The 13441-nt window shown below is 37.1% G+C and overlaps 2 protein-coding genes across 3 annotated transcripts in view; one reads left to right on the top strand and one right to left on the bottom strand.

Annotated features, from left to right (window-relative positions):
* Positions 1–1164, bottom strand: part of ajap1 (adherens junctions associated protein 1) — a 60430-nt gene extending 59266 nt beyond the window's left edge. The window contains exon 1 of the mRNA XM_065246838.1: positions 417–1164. Within this exon, the coding sequence (XP_065102910.1) occupies positions 417–445 (29 nt within the window). The 5' untranslated portion in view covers positions 446–1164. The remainder of the gene's footprint in view (positions 1–416) is intronic.
* Positions 1–13441, top strand: part of LOC135729294 (4-trimethylaminobutyraldehyde dehydrogenase A-like) — a 318074-nt gene that overhangs the window by 1467 nt on the left and 303166 nt on the right. The window lies entirely within an intron of this gene.

Raw genomic sequence — 13441 nt, 5'->3', positions numbered from 1 at the left:
CATTTCCAAAACGCAAAGACGGTTCCTGTGTGTGGTTTATGTTTAGTTTAGTCGACCTATTTGCGAGCGTTGTTGTCTTTTCGTGCAGTGCGGTTATTTGGCGACCCCTAGCGAGCGCCGCGTGAACAACTCGCAACTTCATTCGTAATCTTAATTGCGAGTCCTCTTGTTATTCACACAATCAGCATCACTTATAATATTTAGTGAAGAACACAAGCAAAGCAAAGCTATGAGCAAGTTTAAGGTAAGACATGGCATTTACAACGGGTCAAAACACGATAACATGCATTAACTTGCTCGAAAAACTTGACATATCACTGTATTTTGAATAGTGGCAGTGGGCGTATAATGCATTCAGACGATGCCTACATTTGAAATATATCAAAGTATTGCGCTTAAAAAGGGATATTTATTACCTGCGTGTGACACACCGTTTCAGCCACATTTTTCCAGACAGTTCCCAGTCAGTCCTCCTGGTATTCGTCCATTTATGCGGTCCAACAAACGTCGACGCGTAATGATAACCTTAAGTTAGACACCTTACTCCAAATGTTATGGATGCTATCATTCTACTGTTTTATATCCCGCGAAAGCTCGAAATAGCTCCAGGTCTCTCCAAAGCGTACCGATGGCAAATATTTTGGAAAACGCGGACGCGTCTTGTCCCCTCTTAGTTGCGTGCTTGTTTTTTCCTCTAAAGTGGGCAAGGATGCGCCGAGCGACCCCGCGGCAGCGTGGGCAGCTGGACGGTTCAGTTGCTACTCAGCAGCCACCTCCGTTTTATTCACAAGTTCAGAAACCTCAGATTATACTCCAGTGGGAAAAAGTCAAGAAGCTGTGGGAACAAGGCGGCTTGAGGACGGCGTCAACATCGCCCGTGCGCTGCGCTCTCGGTCACCGCGCACTTTCTCTACATGTTATCAGACCGAGCCGTGGAGAGATAAAATATCGTGATTTCCGTGGCGCGAAAGCATGTCCTAAGTCGGCTGCAGAACCTCCTCGATAGTTCTGGGATCTTTGCAGACTCGAACGAACTGGTTATACGAAAAGAAAAGGCAAGAAGAGTCACGGCACTTTAACAGGACGCGCAGTTTCCATTGCGCGATGAGCGGAGCGCGTGAAAGGAACGCTCGACATTTGGATAGATGGCGTTATCACCACTGCGCGCGCTCTCCTCTCTCTCTCTCTCTCTCTCTCTCTCTCTCTCTCTCTCTCTCTCTCTCTCTCTCTCCTTTCCTCCTCCGTCTGACTAACAACCTGCCAGTCCTGTTTTAGCTGACAGGCCCGTGACGTCATTTAAAGTAAAATATGTAGCATTTAAGAAATCCTCTCCTCAATTCTCTCCCAATCTCAGCTCGAAAGCTCAACCGGTGTACATTATTTACCACGAGGGAAGAGATCAGTTTCTCATTCCAAGGTTAATACAGTGTTTGAAGGTTTACTGAAGCAATAGAGCCATAAACTCCAAATTACATGAGATAGGATGCCACATTTTTCCTCCTTACAAAGCATGGAAAGTCTTCTTGCAAGACGATTGATCTTCTTCACCAATTTATCATATAAGAAAAAGGGAAATAGAAGGATGAACAAAGAAAAAGCCAGTGCTTATGCATTAGACATAATGTTAAATTCCTGTTTGTTTCAAAGGATCTGGGCCATATTACTGTTTTTATGTGTTACCCCGCTGAACATGAATAAGAATATGTCTGCAGACTTCCAGGCAACAGTGGAAAATCTCATTAAGTGTGTGTGTTTGAGAAGAGGGCTTTGTTAAAACTGCCCTAATGAAGAAGCATGCTTGAAATGCATTCGTTTTTGTACAGGTTCGGCCCCTATCATGTTTGCTTGCGTGTGTGTGCACATGAGATATTACATGCTTTTGCCCTCATGTGCCATGTGCACGTTGAGAGGATGGTGTGGCAGGTTATGTATTGTAAATCAATTTGTACAGCAAGACATTTTCTGAGTGAGAATTGCTGAAATTTGTGGTGTATGAAGAAACCATATTTAAGGGCATAGAAGGCCTAGTGCGATCCTAAATTGTGCCAATGTAAATCAAGTGTGTGTGGAAATAAAAGGGGAAGAGATAAATAAGAGTTATTAAAGCTCAGTACGGCATATCATATCTAGGCTTAAGAGCAAATGTTCAGCAAATTCAAGCAGGCTTTGACTTTTTATTGTTATTACCATCTTTTGGAAAATGCACTTAAGAAGAACTGCATTTCTTACCATCTGGAAAGAGTTCATCTACAGTGTGTTTGCATTATGGGTTCCTGTTAAATGGTGGATGCTAGAACTGACATTAAACTCGCTGTAATGGAAAAGATGATTGTAGGTTATGGGAAATACTTTACCATACATTTTGTAAAGTCAAGGCATTTAACTGTACAGTAAATAAAAACGTAAATTAATAAAAGTGAAATGATAAAAATTGCATTCTTGATCAAGTTTCTAGATACATTTTCATCTTGTATTCGCCTTGACCATATAACTTTATTTATATTTTTATTAACAAACTGTATGTTTTTTATGCATATTAAAAGCATGGGCGATATAAGTATACAGTCAGTTTTAATATGTATGCAGTAAATGTAACCAGATCTACAGTTATTTTACAACATGCTGAATTTTAGTGAAAGCTGTAGTTACACAGTTTTGCTGAGTAAGTTAATAACAATATTCTGTATGTATCAGGCAGGGTATTTACTCACACAGGATTACCGCGTAATCCCCACATTGATGATTTAAGCCTTCAATATAAACACCCTTAATGCTGACAATGACAACGACTACAGCAATACTGAGTTCAATAACAATTTAGACACGTCCATAACCTGAAATAATTAGATAAGTGTAATTAGTTAAACTTGTCCAGAAACGGAAGTCTTATCTGTCTCACTTTAATTGAGCTATTATTTTGACTTCAGACAATTATATTATCATATGCAAATACAGGGGAGTTCAGAGTCTATTGTCTTTGAAAATTAGGGGAATAACATCACATCCATTTAGCTGCTTATAATTCCAAAGGCTGAGGGTCGGGATTAAAGGTTATTTTGAGTTAGTGAATATTGTAAGTGAAGTCAAAGGCGAGGCCGTGGGCAGGGCCTGATTATGCTTTACCTTTGTTATGAATTTTAATTAGAGATTATGCTAATGAATAAGAGTTTAGTGGAGTCCTTAACATTTTGTGTTAAACGTAGAAATAAAGTTTTGGGGAGAATCCATTTCAGTTTTCCCAGCTTTAGGTGTTTATTACATAAGAGTAGATGTTTAAAAATGTTAATAAAAGCTTTTGGGAAAGAAGTAATTGTTGGATTTGTCAATGCTTTGTCAAAAGCATTGGGCTTGAATCAAATAGACTTAGGTCACTAACCCAGCGTTAGTTCAAAAAGGGACAGACCCAAACCCAGATGGGTGATTTTCACAAAATCCAGACTTAAGGTGTCCAGCATCAGATTTTTTAAAAAGCCCTTGAAGAATTTTTTTTGTTTGCACATATAATATTATGTTCTGAACTTACTATAACCATTATTTTTAGAGGATTAAAAAATTACTTTTTCAAATTATCATTATAAAAAACTATCATTACCGCAACATAATATTACCTTACAGTAAATATACATTTACAAACTCATGTTTTGGTAATGATAACTAAAAAGTTGTCTAGGTACTATGACAAACAAAATTTCAACTTTTATCTGGAGATAAAAAATAATCTTGAGTGTCACAGTCAATTATGTCCCTTCCAACATTTTTTTTTTAAAATGATAGTTCCTTGAGGGCTTAAGCAATGATTGAAAATTGTTGCGGAGGATGAGAAAATTGGTCTTGGACACATTTATATTCCTTATTATTGTCTCTACATTTACCAATGATCACCAAATACCACATGTTTCTTTACTGTAAATGTTTATAGTATAACATGCACTGAAGCTTTTAATTTTTTAGTTTTTTTAATTATAAATATTTCCATGTCAAAGAACCCAAATCCAGTCATGGACACGAAAATGTTTCCCTTAAATGTGGAAAAAAAAATCGGTTAATATGATGTCATTTGAAATCATGTGCAAAATCGTACATTAAGAGATGTTTATAACTCTATGCTTCTTATTTTGATTCTCTATCCAGTATATGGCTTCAATCGCCATATCTGTTTTGCTTCAGACTAGTAGAGCTTGTTTGTTATCATTAAAGTCTCTATATGACATATCCTCTAACTCTACTTGTCACTTCCTTAATAAAATCCTCAATAGCACTCAATACATCAAGACATATTCTTTAGACTTTGAAGGGTTAATCAATGCTTATTTGAAACAGTGACAGCTAAATTATGATTTATTGATCTGTCTACTGAAACGGCAGCATGGTAAGTTATTAAATAAATGCATTGAAACCAATGTAGTAGTTTAAAGATCTCAGATGCAAAACCCTTTAAGTGCATCTGTAAAGTTTTCTTGTAAATGAGCATTTTTATCAGACTCTTAATGGATTATGCAAAAAAGTATTTATGAATGACCTAAGGCTGGGTTTAAGCGGATTTGAAGCAAAATGATTTGATAGCATTTGGTTAATATTATCTCATTTTTGATTTCAAGGTGGTATTTAGCAGCTTTGCATCTGAGCTCATGATTCGTTCAAGGTCAAATCAATAGTCGAGTAGACAATTTTTCAAAAGATATATGAATAACAATCAGTTGTAGATACAAAGGCACTATGCAACATACAAGAGTGTCATTTCGACGATTAACAAATGTTTCATTCATGCATTCATTCGATGTAGTGTGGTCAGTCTCTATTCTCCGTTCAAAACAACAGAACAATGAGCCTTGGGCATTTTGAGGAAAGCTACATGCCGCGCTCAATATTCTCAATATTCAGAGCTGTTAATAATCCCCTGAAAGGTGGAATAATTGCAGATCACTTTGAACACAACATGAGACACAAATAGCTGCCACAACAATAAGACAGTGGCCATGACAACCGGACTGAGATGAGGACATCTACTCTATCTGTTAGTGAGATGCTGCTGATGAGCAAAACAAGAGGGGCCATTTTGCCACACAATAAGTGGTGAGCCCAAGATAGTTAACAGCACAATGGACACCCTACAGGGTGTATCTGCTTGCTTCCATCATTATTCTGAAGTTTCAGAAACTCTTTGAAGTTCAAATTTAATAGGTCTCAGTTCCTTATGAAAGTCCAGAATGCTTTTAGCGATGATGTGGGGATAATAGACTGAAAAACTTTTTAACAGTACCTTGGTTTCCAGTGTACCACATTTATTAGTAAGCTGTAATACTTAGTTTTAGTAACTTTAGTAAGAACTGAAACAGATGGTATTTTTCATTTACATTTTTACATTTAGCATACGCTGTTATCCAAAACGACTTACAGTTCATTAAATCTGTACATTTTTGCATCAGTATATAGGTAGATTATGCAATGCTCGACCCATTGAGCCACAGTAACACTAATTTACATTTAAATGATTATTATTTTTTATGGCAAAGAATACTAAGCGGGAAAGTGGTCGAAAGTCTCATACACTTACTCAAAGAAATTTAAAGTTAGGCTTTAAATTAAATTCAACAGCCAAAGTAACAGGCATGCAATATAGGCTTTACCTTTAAGATAAACACACATGTGCACTTGCAGCCATACGTTCACTATCACTTCCAAGCACACACTAATATTTGATGCACAGCACTTTGTTTCAGGCTGTGCCATTTGCTCAGAATGGGCTCTTTCAAAGCTCAGGAGACTAAATTAGTTTAGTCTTAGATGTTTTTTTAGAAGTTATGAATAAAATTTTGAACAAACTGGATGTGTGTAAAACTACAGCATATAACTGTGTCTAGCAAAATTCTATCTCAGATCATTTAATGTTATAAGAAAATGAAAAATGTTTAAGTTTACATTTACATTTCATTGCAGTTTAAGCACAGTTTAAGACATTACTGAATATGTTTCTGATATTCTACACTGTAATAAAACCCTTACATTTTAAAGGGGTAGTTAACCCCAAATTGAAAATAATGTAATTAATGACTTAGCCTCATGTCGTTCCACACTCGTGAGACCTTCGTTTATATTCGGAAAACAGTTTAAGATGTTTTATATTTAGTCCGAGAGCTGTTGACCCTTTATTGAAAATCTACATACGGTATACTGTCCATGTCCAGAAAGGTAATAAAAACATCAACAAAGTACAGGTAGTCCATGTGACATCAGTGGGTCAGTTAGAATGTGTTGAAGCATCGAAAATACATTTTGGTCCAAAAATAACAAAAATTACGACTTTATTCAGCATTGTCTTCTCTTCCGCCTATGTTGTGAATGCGTGCACGAAACCGAAGTCACGTGACTGCAGTTTCACGATGACACAATGACATTAATTTTTGGGTAAACTATCCCTTTAAGTAAAAATTTTAAAGTTCTATCAAGTCAATTTCTTGACCTGTATCTTTCTATGAATTATAAAAATTAAGTTGAATTAGCCTAAGTTATTAGTATAACTTATACCATTTCTAATGGCCAGATTTACTAACAACTTGCGCCAGCGCAAACAGTCATTTTGTTGTTAAATAAGGACTGTCAGGATTTACTAAAGTCGCGCAGTGGAAAAGGTGTGGTCTAGTTAATTTTGCGACTGACCTTATTGCATGCATTTCTAGGAGTTTTCATTTCAGATGCAAAATTTATGAGAGGATATTATTTAAAGGATTTACTAATGTTTGCATGTTTTTGCACCATTATTTAATGCCAAAAAAGCATGTCTTAAATGATTTTACGCTGGAAATGGCGGTAATTGCCAGAGGAACATATTATTCAAAGATATTGTTTGCCAAGCCATTTTTTATTTGCTGCATGAAATTAAAGAGGAGTCACTAGAAGTCGTCACACAATACCAGGTGTTTCAAAACTTATTGTAAACCTTCACTTTTCAGTGTCCTATGGCTTTGTATAAGCTCTGCTTATTTGCGATCCTGAACTAATTTGTGCTGCTCTTAGCACCTGTTGCGCCTGTGTTATTTAATTTGCGCCTTTTAAGTAAATAACCCACAGATATGACCACTCCTATCGTATACACTTTTTTTGGATTTGCGCTCTCACGCTAATTTGCCTCATTTAGTAAATCTGGCCCTAAGTATTTATACCAAATTTAGGTTCAACAAGAAATTTTTACAGTGTAGAGGCGATATATTTGAGATTACAATTGGCTGTTTTGAAGAGAAACATCGGATAAGCAGGACATTTGCAAAAGTTTACATTTGGTCTTCTTTTTAACTGCATTGCTTTCTAGGGGAAATAACATGTTAATAAGAAGATGTTATTTGATTTTGTCTGTTTTACAGGCTGGCTGTGCTTCTGTGCTTTTGATTCTCATCTGAATTCTGAAGTGCACGTCTTGACGTATTACCATTCTCCTTTGACACACATCTCCAAACACATCTGGCATTTACAGATACACATCCACACACACATGCATTCACACCTGTGGCTGCACACTGATTTATATATTTGCATTTCAATCCGCATAGATCAGGTTAGGTGTACGTTTTATGTCCAAAAGAGATCCGAAAAGGAAAGACTTAATAATCGTGCTCACTGTGACATGCAGGTGTGATGTAGACCACCTTAAGCCATTTCTAAGCGAAGATCTTTGCCCAGACAATTTCAATAATCTCATCTTCAGGCAGTGGAGACGGACCTTAAATTGCCCGACACCTGATGTTGCCTTTGATTAAGATTCCTGACAAGGCCTCTAGACTCTGAGTGTAACACATTCTTCACCTGGGAAGGGTCTGAAAGTGTAGAAAAAGTCATTGCTATAGAAACAGACATAATACTGAAAGAAAAAGGAAAAAACAGAGAAGTGCAGATTACAGGGTGCATTCGGGTCAGCAAAGACTGAACAGACCAAAAGCCTTTCCACATGACCTGCACAAGCCACAAAAAATGACAAATACTGTAGACAGATCTAGATCAGTATCGCTGGTATTTTTGTGATAAATGTGGTGTGACACTATGATTCATGCAATTTATTAATAAAAGAGATAAGTTTGTGGTCATGTCAGAACAGCCAAAAATGTTGGTTATGGGGACAATTTGTCTTATTTTGGTTTATATTTAACATTTAAAGAAATGGACATTCCTACAATCTACCTCAGAAGTGTGATGCTCAACTTTCACTGAGATGAATTGAAAATGCTTGCTCACCGTTGCTCAAAATGCAGCAGTGGAAATTTGTACAAGCGGCTTTTAAAAAAAAATATTTGCCGTTCAGAGTATCATGCTATTGCTGCCTTTCACAAATATGACTTTTTAAGTTCAAGTGAAGAGCTTATAAGAGCTTATATATGCAAAACCAAGTGCGTCTGGCGTGATTTCTTGTTAATTAGCATTTTTTATCAGACTCTTTCTGGATTCTGCCTTAAAACCGGTATTTCTGAATGGCCTGTGGCCGGGATTAAGCGGATTTGACACAAAAGTATTTGGTGAACGTTTAGTACCTGTTGAAAGCATTCGGTTAACATGAATATAAGTACAGACATAGATTTTGAGTAGAAAATAACACAAACTCTTGTCACTTCACTTCAGAGTCACTTCATATAATTGTAATTATTTCAAAATAATTGTAGTTTTGTCCATTTGAATTGTATTGTACATTTTTTATTATGGTAAATGGACTGCATTTATATAGCGCTTTTAACAGACCTATGGCCATCCAAAGCGCTTTACAATTAGCCTCACATTCACCCATTCACTCACACATTCATACACCGACGGCGGTGTCAGCCATGCAAGGCGCCAGCCAGCTCGTCGGGAGCAGCTGGGGTTAGGTGTCTTGCTCAAGGACACCTCGACACTTGGTCCGGTGGAGCCGGGGATTGAACCACCAACCTAACCACCAAACAGCATTTTTGGTTTCTTACAGATAAGACAATGCAACAGCAAATGTTGAAGAATTTGTTTTTGCTAATAATATGCAATATAATACTTTTGCTTATAATACTTTTAAAACTTTGAATACTTTTAGTACTTAGTGCTAATGTTTTTAAACCACAGCACATCTGATTTTTTGTTTTTTTGTTTGTTTTTTGCTTGACATACAGCGGGGCAATAAGTATTTGACACATCAGCATTTTTATCAGTAAGGAGATTTCTAAGCGGGCTATTGACAAAAAAATCTATTTTCACCAGATGTAGTCATCATGCCAAGTATTGAATTCATACAAAGAATCAGAACATTTAAGTATACAAGTTGAGTAATAATAAATAAAGTGAAATGACACAGGAATTAAGTATTGAACACTTTATTTAATACTTTGTAGAAAAGCCTTTGTTGGTTTCAGATTTCAGGTGATCTCCTGGCTTTTTATGCCATTTTGCACCTGGTTCTCTTCATGTGTTCAATACTTATTCCCTGTGTCATTTCACTTTATTTATTATGACTCAACTTGTATACTTAAATTTTCTGATTTCTGATACAATATTGGACTTGATGACTACATTTGGTGGAAATTTTGTGTCAATAGCCCACTTAGAAATCCCCTTACTGATAAAATGCTGATACTTATTAAATACTTATTTCCAGATGTAGTTTTTAATTTCAAACAAAGACAAATTTTAAAAAGCAGATCTGAAGCTTCTGATGTTTTCTTACAGAGAAATATGCATATTTAATGTAATTTAATTTGATCATGGGTTAATAAGTAAAATTTCATATACATTTTTCCAAATCTCAATGCGTCATTACTAGAGTGCGTGTGCGCGAGCACGTATGTGTGTTTCACATGCTAACGCCAAGTCTATAATGATGAATCAGGAAATGGAGAAATCTGTGCATCTATTTAGATTCAGCTAAAGGGGAAACACCTATTAACCCAGAGTGTTGTCACAATTTATCATCTACCATTCATCCTGTTTGTCCTGTTCGTATAACCTCAAAAGTGAAATTAGAGTATATGCTGAGAAGCTAAAATATTCACACGGGGGACAACAAGTTTTCTGAGCTATAAACCTGTTCATTTGAAAGAGTTGTGTATGTGCAACTCCAGTTCAGCTTGCATTAGGTTTAATGTAAGCCTAACCCTAACATTAAACTTAATCCTAAAATCTGATTGGTTGATATGATGTTGATCAAAGATACTGATCCAGGCACAAATCCTGCATGGTGAAATATGTGTGTTCCTTTGCATTCGTGACATTGTAAGTTTTAGGTAAAATACCGATATTGAAATGGTAGAGACCTAACGAGATTTACAGAGTGCACTCTTTCAGATGTCTGTAAGTTTTCTTGAACGCGTGTTGTGAACATGTGCTCATGCCGGTGTGGGTAATGGCCTGTATAGTGCTTCCTCTCACCCCTCTAGTGGCACCAGCAGTGAGGTGCAGCATCCGGGCTCTATGTCACCTGTGGCTGACCTGACACTTTATGAGATTTGAGTGTAAAAACAACATCCGAGTCCCAAATGACCACAAATGCACTTATGTCCCAATATGCTTCATTTTCTTACCAATCTTGTAAATTTAAGTACATCTCAGTGATGTTTGTCATAGAAGGTGCCAGCAATTTTTAAGATGGGGTGTATCTACAGTTTGTGAATACTGTGTTTTTCTATATTTCTGTTTGGAGAAAAATTTATGTTTTCGTTTTGCCAGGGTTTCAAGATTTGGGTGCCATGCAAGTGTAGTTGGCACCTGCATGCTGGTACAGATGGATAGATTTTATCTTTGTTGACAGCCATTTCGAAGTATTTTGCACATTTGTACAAATGAATTCTATTAGTAAACTGTAAGCCTCATATAAGTTGCATTTTAGCCAATCAGCGTTGACAGTGTGTCAAATGCATATGATTATGTTGTTACGCTAGTCAAGCAACTGACATTGATAGGAATGACAATGCTAAAGGGGCGTTTACATTATAATGATAACTATAAAATTGAGGCCATGTTGAGGACATCTGCTGGTTACTTTACACCCACTGTGTAAAAGCAACAAAAACAGCATTTGTTTATACATGTATTCATTGACATATCAACAATTACAAGCGTTTTAGGTAAAGGAGATATGCAATATTAGTTAAAGCCATTGAAGGTAAATGATCTGCAAGGGTACTACACCTCGTGAGCCAATTAATATAGTTTATGCCACAGGCCTGTTAAATGCTTTATTCTGATTGGAATAATGTTCCATGGGTGTTGATTATTTTTCTGTAAACTACACTCCTAATCTGTCAAATATCTTAACAATAGGCACCAGAGCAATGTTTGTGCTAACCGTGGTATAAAAAGAATAATTCACTCCGGTCTTTTGAATTATTTGAAAATAATGCACACCCGCGGTGTAACAGCGTTAGGACCTTGGGTATGCATTATTTTCTTATAATTCAACGGCCCGTCGTAAATTATTCCTTATTAAAGGCTCTCTAAGCGAATCTGCGAGACGTTAGTTATTGTTGACGTTTGAACTGTTTTCAAACAGACGGAGCGTAGCTAACTCCTCCCCCTCCTCCTCCCTTCCGTGCTTTCATGAACGCGCCCAACCCCCACCCCCAAATCCTTTTTGTCGTTTATTGGCTGGAATACTTTGTTTTGTTTTGTGATGCTAGGTTTGGCCACTATGTTGATATTGCCGTTTGTGAAGCCTGGGCTGTCTACAGAGATCGCGCTTTTTTACAGTTTAATCAGCGGACAGGCAGCAAGCAGATAGTGAGGAGATGTTTCCGGTATGTAACAAAAAATGTTTTATGGTCTAAAACGCGTCAATTCGCTTAGAGCGACTTTAATGTTATAGTTATCGTTATAATGTGAATAGCCCTTAACACAAACCTCTCCTGCCCTTATATTGTCTAAACCCACTATTGTATCTTTCAGGCTCTTCCTAAGAAAAAAAAAACAATACAGCAGGATACTGCGGCCCCCATCTTCTTCACACACAACATTTTTATGAGTTATCGCCGGCTGACCTTTGTGCAACATAAGTTCATGTTCTCTGGAATTTGAGGTAGGTTTGTGTTTTTTGTTACTTGGTTTAATTGCAAGACAACTTGTCATGTGATCACATCATGCCTACTATAAATATGTGACCACACCAATGAAGAACTATGTTAAGGTGACTAGCCGCTTTATCATTTTCAACATCTTTGACTTTGTCAAAACACGTACACTACTTTAAGCAGAAAAGAAATCACTCACCTTTAAATAGCATGGTAAGCGAAGGTAATTACAAAATCCTTACAGCTCTCTCTTCCTGTGTATTCTTGATATATAATTAATGGCTGCTGCTTGGGGAATGTTTCTTTGCATAGCATATAAAGCCGAATCTCATAGAGACGTTTAGTGCCAGGAACTCCTGACGGTTTAAACTGTTAAGCCGCCTTTCCACTGCACACGGAAATTATTAATCCTTTTGGTTTAACTTTGTTAGTAACACTTGAATTCTTAAAAAACACTTTTGATTACTGATAAGTAATACAATATTAATTTAATTCGTGTACGTTATTATTTTAATCTTGTCTTATATGTTCTCTCCAAAAAACATTGTCAATCTTTGTCATATATGCATAGCTGTTTATTGTTTCATTCATTTGCGTTCATTTATTTATTCCACCATGGTAAACATATTAGAATGAAGCCTCTTGCGCTGAAATGAGTTTCTCTCCCATATACGATTAAACCGAAACTTCATTACGACTGCCACTAGGGGGAGAACTCCGACTGTCGTTTCCGTATGTCGTGTGCAGTGGAAAGGCGGCTTTAGAAGGAAGCTACATTTAGAAAACATTTAGAAAATAGCCTGATACTAAAAATCTGTGCATTAGAAGCATCATTGGGTGCAAGAGTCTTTACTACAGACTTCTCTAATTACACATTCAGCAGTCGAGAGGTTAATCAATTTAAGTGATTGAGTGAAAACTCGACTTCAGGTGTTGAAACTCCCATTCTTTGGCAAAGGCAGCAAACTCACAGCTGGAAAACTGGGGCCCATTGTCCGAAAACAGTTCACATGGGACGCCATGTCTGGCGAAGACGGTCTTGAGGTAGCTGATGACTGCCTTGCTTGATGTTGACTGCAGCACTCCAACTTCTGGATAGTTTGAAAAGTAGTCGGTGACCACTATGTAACTCTTTCCATCACAGTCAAATAGGTCAGTTCCAACCTTATAGTAAGGTCTGTGGGGCACCGGATGAGTCATCAACGGCTCAGCTTGTTGTTTTGGCCTGTGGATGCGACAAAGTTCACATGACGCTGTTGTCTGGCTGATATCTTGGTTGATTCTAGGCCAGTACATTACTTCTCTTGCCCGTCGTTTACACTTGACTTCTCCGAGGTGGCCTTCGTGTATCTTTTGAAGCATTTGTTTACGTAATGATAATGGAATAACAAACTTACTTCCCTTCATCACTATGTCATCCACCACGGTGAGCTCTG

Source organism: Paramisgurnus dabryanus, chromosome 11, assembly GCF_030506205.2.
Source record: "Paramisgurnus dabryanus chromosome 11, PD_genome_1.1, whole genome shotgun sequence".
In the NCBI taxonomy this organism is placed as follows: domain Eukaryota; kingdom Metazoa; phylum Chordata; class Actinopteri; order Cypriniformes; family Cobitidae; genus Paramisgurnus; species Paramisgurnus dabryanus.
The sequence above is the reverse complement of the archived record's forward strand: the minus strand, read 5'-3'. Positions and strand labels throughout refer to the sequence as shown.